Genomic DNA, 9,467 nt, shown 5'->3' with positions numbered 1-9,467 from the left:
AGCCCACAGCTCCAGTGAGTCTCCTGGGGTGCAGTCAGCACTGACCCCCAGCTAGGCAGCCCTCCAGTCCTGTGGTTCCCCTCACTAGCCAAAGGTGTGGTCCTGCTTGGAAACCAAGACCAAAAGGCCAGATTGCTCACTGCAAGGAGATGCCCATCTTGCAGGGAGGGAGGGAGGGAGGCCCCATTGTCTTTGTTCTTTGAGGAGGAAACAGATCCAGAGAGTCAGAGCATCTCGGTCCCAAAGAAAGATGGTGGTAGCACATATGCCATTTAAAATTGTCTAGTTAAGTGCCGTCAAGTCGGCTCCAACATATATTGACCCTTTCTATATAGGGTTTCCAAGGAAAGACTGGTGGGTTTAAACTGCTGACTTTGTGTTTAGCAGTCCAGTGCTTATCCTGTAGTGCCACAACATGGCTCCACATTAAAAAGTAATTAATTTTAATACTATATTTTATTTAATCTAAGATGGCAAAATAGCACCCTTTCTGCATGTAACCAATACAAAAACAGTGATGTGTTTTACAGCCTTATATGGGCAGCGAGGGTGTGACATAGTACATCCCAGTGTGCACTCAAGGGCCAGGGGAAGCCAATAGCTGCCGGATGGCAGAGCAGGTCAGGAGACTCGCCAAGGTCGCTCAGACCTGTCCTTAAACTCTTTGGTCCCTGGTGTCTCTCTCCTTCAGGGCAGAAGAAACCCATGCCCTCTCAGTATTCCTGTCTGAAACCTTCCCTTCCTCAATCCGCTGCCCCACCGGCTCCCTCCAGCTCCCTGTCGGATCCCTAAACAAGGCTCCAAGTGAGAGATTCTGCTCTGATGTCTTTCTTAGTGGTTGTTTGCCATCGAGCAATTCTGCCTCACAGCAGCCAGCAGCCGTATAGGACAGAGCGGAGTTGTCCAGTAGGGTTTCTGAAGCATTCATCTTGTAGGATCAAATCACTAGGTTTTTTTCTCCCATGAAGCGCTGGTGGGTTCCGACAGTCGAGTTTTCAATTGGCAGCTGAGCACTTTATCGCTGCATCCCCAGGGCTAGTGTTGACTTCTGTGAGTGTGCATGCATTGAAGGGACCTTGGCTGCTACCACCAGATCCCAGAGATCTCCCTCTTCAGGCCCTGGGAGAGCTGAACAGCCCACTCCCAGGCCTGCATTGTGCCTCTTCCCTGCTTAACTGCTGTCCGGTGCGGTCTGTGCATGGACCCCACAAAGTCCCTGCCTGACACAAATCGTTCACTGCTAAACTACTAACCAAAAAGTTGGTGGTTCAAGCCCATCCCAAGGTGCCTCTGGAAAGGCCTGGTGGTCTGCCCCTGAAAGGCCACAGCCTGGAAACCCTGTGGAGCAGTTCTGTTCTGCACACATGGGGTCTCCATGAGCCAGAGTGAACTTGGTTTGGGTTTGGGGTTTGTTTTCCTTGTTTGCAACCTCCCTCAGGGACTATAGGACTGTCTGGAGCCCTCAGCTCCTTTGGGGGAGCAGCTGATTCAGCCAGGAGGCCTGAGGCTCCCTGAATGGGGAACTCCATTTGTTGGCAGAGAGGCCAGTGCCTTGTCTTCCAGGGAGTCCCATTCTGCCCTTCCCTAGGCCCACTGGTGCCTGCTGCAGCTGGTGGGCCTGGCACTGACAGCCGGATGATGTGGGGGGAGCTGCTGCCAGCTCCGCGGATACTTCTGCCAACACGAGAGAAGTGCTGTTGTTTTTCCAACAGGGAAGCTTACTACGCTATACTGCATCTGTCTTAGACCTTAGCGGTGCGAACTTTAGTGCCACCTCCCAAAGCACCTTGCTTGAGACCCCAAACCCCCAGCTCCTGTAAGCCCCAGGTGTGTCTTGGCTAGGTGTCCTCAGAGCCTGGAGCAGTCAGGAGAAACGTCAGGGGTCTGAGCAGCCTGGCACCTGGTGAATAATGTCTCCTCTCCTGGGCTCCTGGGGGTTGTTCAAAACCAAACCAAACTCCTTGCTGTTTGTTGGTTCTGACTGGCAGCACCCGTAGGTGTGACGGTGCAGAACTGCACCATGGGTTTTTCTTGGCTGTGACCATTCCAGCAGCAGATTCCCACGACTTTGTTTGGAAGCATGGCTGGGTGGGTTTGAACCTTTAGGTTAGCAGAACAGTGAGAACCCTGGGATTGGTGAGCAGATCAGATATCAAGTGCCCTGGTAGGAAGTGTCCCATGTGTTGTGCACAGGAGCGCATGGGAGACAGCACCCCAGAGTGGGTTTCAGAGGTGGCGTTGGGGAACAGTTTAGCCTAAACACACACTGAGCAATGGGAGCACAGGAAGGGACTCTGTGCTGGGGGTCCGCCTGCCATTCATGGGCCTCTTCCCACTGCAGATGATGATGCAGTACCTGTACTATGGGGGGACAGAGTCCCTGGACATCCCCACGGCTGACATCCTGGAGGTAAGCAGGCGCCCCGCATCTCTCCAGCCCTAGACACCGGCCAGCCTCACCCTTATGCTTAGGAGGGACAAGGGAGGACAGAGGCCCTCGCTCCCAGCTAGGTCCTCTCTCTTCGTCTGACGGGAAAGACAATTCTGATCTGAGAGGTGGGACATGGCCTTCTGAGCCACACCCAGGGGTTGAGAGAGGGACGTTCTGATGGGGACGGTCAGGCCTAGGAGGATCAGAAGGTGGCTGGGCTTCCCACTCCTAATGTCCCTGTGTAAAGCATGACCTCACTTCCAGCCACTTGCTCAGCTGGCTGTGGACATGAAGCTTAAACCTTAGAGCTGGACATCTGCGATGGAAAATCCCAGCCGGCATCTGTCACCAGACTGTGCCCCCTCAACTGCCCCATAAGCCTAGAACTAAAGGAAATGAGCCAGCGGGTATCTGACTCAGGCTCGGCCAGTGAATCTCCCTTCTGAGCTCAGCCAACCGAGTGAGTGGACTGGCCAGCCCCTGGTACCTGGAGAAAATGGAACCCAAGGCCCTTTGCTTTCTTCCCCCAGCTGCTGTCCGCCGCCAGCCTGTTCCAGCTGGACGCCCTGCAGAGGCACTGTGAGATCCTATGCTCCCAGACCATCAGTGTGGAGAGTGCTGTGAGCACCTACAAGTATGCCAAGGTGAGGTGGGGAGAGAAGTGTGGGGCTCAGGAACACCTGCTGTGGCTCCTGAGTGAAGCTTTCAAGCTGGGTGGTTCTAGGTTCTGGGTCCGACTCTGTCACCTCAGGCTATGGGAGCTTGGGTGATCACCTGAGCCTCCCTGACTCAGATCAGCTCCACAACCACAAACTCTCATCTGACTCCCTCCACGCTGTCCCATCCAGTCTTTGCCACCTCAGACATTTGACTGTCATCTGCCCAGTTGCTCAAAACCGAGGAGTCGTGTTTGACTTTCCTTCTAATCAGCCACTCCACACTGCCAGCATCCCTTCCATGGCTGTGTTGTTAGCCAGGACTCCCCACTTCCCAGCTGTGGTCTTACCATTCAGAATGTTAAAGTGTAAAAGCCCTCATCCCTCCCCTACAGAAACCCAGGCCTGGTGTCCCACCACACCCCCTCCTCATGCAGGTGACCCCCTAGGCGCCTGTGAAAAGCACTGCCTCTTCCTACAGCTCTGTCCTGAGCTCTGGGCAGGTTCCACCAGGCCCCTGCCCACATACAGGTCACTGTCAGTCTGCCACACCCCACTCTGGTGTCCTTCACGGCATTGAGCCCAAGCTGGTCATGTGGTTCCTGGGGCTCTGCATCTGCTGAGTCCAAAGTGACTGAGCATCTGCCAGTGTGGGCCTGGTGGTCAGACCAGCAGTAGTTAGCCCATCCTGCCCTTAGTGATGTAGCTCCCAGTCCACGGAGGAGGCCAGCCATTCAGTGAAGTCATCACCACTGTGTGTGACACAGGCAAAGGAAAGGGTGTGGGTCAAAGACAAGACCTCAGGAAGGTTTCTGGTGGCACAGCTGGGAATCTTCCTGGAGGGAGTCCACTATGGGAAAGTTGGCTCAAGTTGCAAAGATGGGGCACCCCTCCTGCTGGGGGAGGTTTAAGCCAGGCTTTGTCCTGTAGGGATCATCTGTGGGAGAGGGTGGGAGGGCAGCTTTCAGTGGGATAGCTCAGGCTGCCTGCTCACTGCACCTCTTCCTGCCTGCAGATCCACAACGCCCCAGAACTAGCGCTGTTCTGCGAGGGTTTCTTCCTCAAACACATGAAGGCCTTGTTGGAGCAGGATTCCTTCCGGCAGCTCATCTATGGACGCAGCAGCAAAGTGCAGGGCCTGGACCCACTGCATGACCTGCAGAGCACCCTGGCCCAGCGCGTGCACTCTGTTTACATCACCTCCCGTGTGTGAGGGGGCAGCATGCACAGGAGATGGGGCAAAGGGTGCCAAGGCTGGGAGCAGTGCAGGTGGGGTGAGTGGGCGTATGTTCAGCAATAGGGGCTGGTTGTGAAGACCTCGGAGAGCTAGGCTCACGGGACTTGGCTCCCCACTCCATCCCTAGATTCTGGTTCCCCTTGGGCAGGCAGATGTACCCTGAACCCACCCATCACCAGGCAGCCCACCCTCCACTCTCAGCCAAGGATGGGCACAGGGGAGATGTGGCCACCTCCTCAGCCCTGCCCTTGAGGACCACCTTGCTAGCGCCCACCCTGGGTGCTCTCCTCCCCATCTCGAGGCTCCCAGATCTCTCTAACCCTGCCCTGCCTGTCCTGCTCATCCTGCCCCCAGGCCTTCCATCTCAGATGGGCCCAACTGAGGCTCTTAGGGTATGGACATCATTTAAAATGTCGAGAATGTATATTCTCTGTAGACCCTGGTCATTTAATTCAAAAGCTGGTATTTTTCTAGATGTCATGTGGAAAAGGCTGCCCTAATCCTGGTCTGATTTCTTGTGGCCTGTGCCGGGGGGTCCCCACAGCAAGGGCTATTCATCTCATTGGGAGCTGGCGTCTTGGGGGCTAAAAGAAGGGCTGGAGGAAAGGATCTCTGTTGCTCAGTCTTCCCCTTGGCTCCTAGCTTCCCACCCCATCCTGTACTCTCTGAGCCCTTCCAGCTTGAGCACTTGTCCTGTTTTTGGGCTAGACACCAGGAGAGTTAGGGACAGCTTGCCCTGGTGTTGCCTCTGCCCCTCTGGCCGCACCTTTGTTGTTGTGAAGTGCCGAGTCGATTCCAACCCATAGCAAGCCTGTACAGGGTTTCCGAAGAGCAGCTGGTGAGCTTGAACCAATGACCTTGCAGTTCAAACGGCTTTGCAGTCTGGCGCATTAACCCACTCAGTGCCACTCTGGCCGCACCTTAGAAACTATTTATTCACCAAAAGCCCCGGGCATTTCAGGAGGTATGGCTTCCATCATTTTGAAAAGCCCCTTGGAGGCTGGAGGGCTTGGAAAATATCTTTGACTAGCCGCGCGCTTGAGCTGGGTGTACAAAGGAGCAGGCGTTATTTTATTGCTGTGATATTGTATGATACTGTAACTGTACATTACTTGTCATTTATTGTAAATGTACCATGGTTTTATTAACAATAAACACTCATTAACAATGACCTAGGCCTGGGCTCCTGGGAAGGGGTTGCCCAGAGTTCAGAGCTGGGGAGGAGCTCGTGTAGGACCAGAAAGGAACCCAGAGCTGACTCCAGAGTCAGGAGAAACGAGCTGCTGAGCACTGACACCGCCTCCCACCCCGCTCCTTCTCTCAGCCTGAGTTTCCCCCTTCTGTGAAATGAGGTGTAGGTGACAATGACTCGGAGTCCTATTTATGAAGCAGGGCAGGGGCAGGTGACAGAGCAGCCAGCTTGGTCAGGAGGGAGCTTAGGTGTTTGGGTTCTCTTAAAGAGATGTTTGCACACCCTTGACAGAGTCCAAAGCCACTGAGGTAGGGGCGAGGTCTGGCTCAGCCCAGTGTGCCACCTTGAAGACAAGCAGAGGCCCCTGAAGAAGGCTTACTTGAAATCTGGTTGCAGTTTGTTTCAGGTGCAAAGAGAGTACTATGAAAATTTCATGGGGTAGGTTCTAGGAAGCTTTGAGGCTCTCCCAGGGTCCAGCCCAAGCAGGGCCCCACACAGGCAGGATGTGGATGGGTGTGGGCCAACAGCACCCTCTTGAGGGCACAGGGAAGAGCTGCATGCCTCAGTCCTCAGCACTATATGCCAGAAGCCACCCTTCAGAGTCATGGTCAACCTCCCCATAAGTCCCTTCCCCTAGTCAGGTACCCAGCAAGATGGAGCTACAATCGGGGTGGGAGGTGGAGACTCACCCTTGTGCAATAGGGGATTCCATTCCCCTCTAGAGTTCTGGCGTGGCACTGTAGGATAAGCACTGGACTGTTGAGGTTGGTGGTTCAAATCCACCAGCTGCTCCTTGGAAACCCTATTCCACTTACTATGTGTTTCCTCCTCCAGCTACTACAATGATACACAATCGTTCCCACAGCCCATTCATCTCCAGATGTGGGGGTGCCCGAAGTCCCACCCAGGCCCATCCTTCATTCTTTCTGGCCTGTTACAGCCTTCCCTCAGCGGGAGCACCTGAAACACTGAAGAAAGCCTTAAGCCATTTCCACTCAAGCCACCCCACCCCCACTCTTTGACGAATCCATGTTTACCCAATTGTTTCTAAAACCAGGGCACCCACAGCACCAGCTCCCTACGGTGTGAAATGCCTATTCAGGTCAGAGAGGACCCTAGGCCTGCCCCGTTCCCACCTGCACACTGGCTGCGAGGTGGTAATGGACTTGGATAATGAGCCTAGTTTTCCAAGGTGACGGTCACTTATTTCTCCCCCTCCCCCAGCAACCCCTTTGTCACTCAGGTCCTCAGGGAATGTTGAGGCCAGATGAGCAGTGGACGCACTGAAGCAGGCCGGCAGGAGCCCCTCCTGACTGGGGGCGCGGGGGACGGAGGCCACTTAGGAAGCTGCTTTGTTCGGCTTCTTCCCTATCCCGTTGACAGCATTCATCCCCGGCCTGTCTGAATTCATTTTGTGAGTGTGACTTCCTGAGCCAGGCGAGCTTTACAGATGTCACTCTGTCTGGGGACCAGATGGTGAGGGCTGGGGGAGGCCATCCTTTCTCTGGTTTGGAGGACACAGGATCAGAACACAAAGCAAGGAGTCCTGTTTAGGAACAGGGCTGCATGCACTGGGTGACACCAGCTTCTTTTTTGTGGGCAGATGGGAAGGCAGTCTCAGAAGTCAGACAGTTTTGACTGCCCAGGGGCAACTTGTGTAGCTCAGGGTGAGGAATAAGGAAGCCAGTCCTTACCCAGTAAGTCTCAGCTCATCTGTAACTAAGCCACTCTCCAGGTTCTATTTTAGTTAAAGTGCCCCCAATCCCCTGAGATCTGGTACCAGTCTACACGCTAAGGAGCCCTGGTGGCATGGCGTAAGCATTCTGCCTAGGAAACCCAATGAGGCAGTTCTACCTTGTTATATGAGTAGGTTTCAAAGAGTTCATGGAAAAACCCCATTATCTTTTCATTCCATCCTAACATGAACCTTGTGAAGCTCCCTCGGATCGCTGAGCAAGAATCAAGTTGACAACACACAACAGTCCTAAGTTCCTAACAGTCTCCACCACTGATCCTCCAAGCAAGCAGCCCTGAGGGAGTAACCTTTCCACCGTTCACTTTTACAGATGTGGGCATGGTCACACCAGCTTTGGGCCCAAACCCTGAACAAGGGTTCAGTCTGGTCCCGGTGTGGTGAGATTATTTTTAGTAACCATCTGTTGGGGACCAAAAGACTTCATAAAACTTTTAAGTCTGGGTCTAACCTGACAAAGTCTGCTTATCAGCACAGCAGGGAAGGTAGCTTTCCCAAGGTCGCCTGGTTCACAGGAAAGGACAGACTTGTAACTATGCAAAACAGCAATGACTTGCAGAACCACCCTATATATACTCTGAAATTTGAAATAAACTTTGTCACTTAGCATCAGCTTGTGTCCCTTGCCTGTTCGTTAATCCTCGCCTCTCCTTCGGGAAACCCACGCAGTGGTGGTGTAGCTCTGACCATTTGAGAGCTTAACTGGGTTTGGGCCACATTCTCAGACAATCCTCTTTGAAAGGCTGGCTCAGGCACTCTCTCCTCCCCTCAGCCCTTTCCTGCAGCTGGGAGCTGTGGATCCAGGAAACACAGGGCCCTGACCATGTTGGGGATAAGGCAGTCATCCACAGCACAGGCAGGCAGAATTTGCTCTTCTCCCTTGGGGGACGAGTCCCAGAAACTCTTGTGTTTAGTCTTTGGTCTAGAAGCTCTGCTTTCTTCGTGATACAAATCTAGAACCCGGAGTGCCTATCAGGACTGGGGCGTCTATGGGCTCACAGAAGGCCATCCTTTCAGCCAAGAGCAAAGAGCTAGGGAAGATCAGTAACCGAGGTCCCACATGAGCGAGCTTTGCAGTTAAAAATAAAAGGTAAATGCGTAAGACTGACACAGCCAGCTGGGGCGGGACGCAAGGAAGCCAGCACACCTGAGCAGATATTGACCATGTGTGTTTCTGACATGTGACTGGGATGGGGTATGCCTACTGAAACCAGAAGATGACCTTCAAGCCCATAATTTCAATAACACAGCAAGGAACTTGGGACTGGAAACCAGACACCATCAAACCAATGTATTAAAGTATGCGTGGCGCTCCAGGTAACTTCTGCCTCCTACAAAAGGAAGGAATTAAAAGACCTGGCAGGAGCAAGGACAGAAAGGAGGTCAGAGCGCTAGCTGGCTTCCAGCCGCCATTTCACTGCCCATCCTTGGCCTGGATATCAACACTATCCAAATTCTATCAGGTGACCAAGATCCATCAGAACAAGGCACAGCCAGACCTCCACACATGTGGAATTAACAAGCCCCCACAGGCAGCTGGTCTATCGTGAATGTTATTTATTTAAAATAGATTCTCTATCCCTCCGTCAGTCCTGCAGTCAAAGGGGCCAATCCCAGCATTTTCCCAAGCTCATGAAGTAATAGGTCTTGGGGACTCAGCAGTCACAGCCTACTTACACTAAGGTCCAACCTTCCCCGGGACACAGGGCAGCGGGCTAGCTGGAGCCAGGCAGATAGACATGGCATCAGGTCATGTGCACCAACAGTGGAACCATGGCCATGGCCACCTGGCTGGAAGAGCGCCTCCTGCTCTAGGCTCCAGGGTCAGTTTGAACAAGTCCGTGATGGTCTCGCAGCAGCAGGCCTAAGCATCACCAGAGAACTGTGGACTTCAGTACATGAGGAGGGGCAATGGTTAGCCTGCTTTTTAGAGGAATGAGCCAGAAGAGCTGGGCCCAGAACCAATAGATGAGGAGACACGATCCTTGGCAGTCTAGAGGGCTTTGCCCAACCCACAGAATCCTAAACAGACCGCAGAAATGACTTTGTCTTTGCTTGACCCTCCAACGACACAGTCATGCCCACAGGCTGAATTCTAGTGTGATGGGGGCTCTGGTTGCTCTTAGCTGGAAGGCCACCACCCAGTCATCCAGGAAGTCAGGAGAGTGCCTCAGGAGTGATGGCCAAGTTTAGCTTCA

The 9,467-nt window shown here is 53.5% G+C and overlaps 1 protein-coding gene across 1 annotated transcript in view; it reads left to right on the top strand.

Annotated features, from left to right (window-relative positions):
• ABTB2 (ankyrin repeat and BTB (POZ) domain containing 2) overlaps positions 1-4,300 on the top strand; it is a 206,348-nt gene extending 202,048 nt beyond the window's left edge. Inside the window, exons 15-17 of the mRNA XM_006864882.1 lie at positions 2,342-2,410; positions 2,962-3,075; positions 4,103-4,300. Of these exons, the coding sequence (XP_006864944.1) occupies positions 2,342-2,410; positions 2,962-3,075; positions 4,103-4,300 (381 nt within the window). The remainder of the gene's footprint in view (positions 1-2,341; positions 2,411-2,961; positions 3,076-4,102) is intronic.
• Positions 4,301-9,467: the final 5,167 nt, after the last annotated feature.

Source organism: Chrysochloris asiatica, unplaced genomic scaffold, assembly GCF_000296735.1.
Source record: "Chrysochloris asiatica unplaced genomic scaffold, ChrAsi1.0 scaffold00072, whole genome shotgun sequence".
In the NCBI taxonomy this organism is placed as follows: Eukaryota; Metazoa; Chordata; class Mammalia; order Afrosoricida; family Chrysochloridae; genus Chrysochloris; species Chrysochloris asiatica.
The sequence above is the reverse complement of the archived record's forward strand: the minus strand, read 5'-3'. Positions and strand labels throughout refer to the sequence as shown.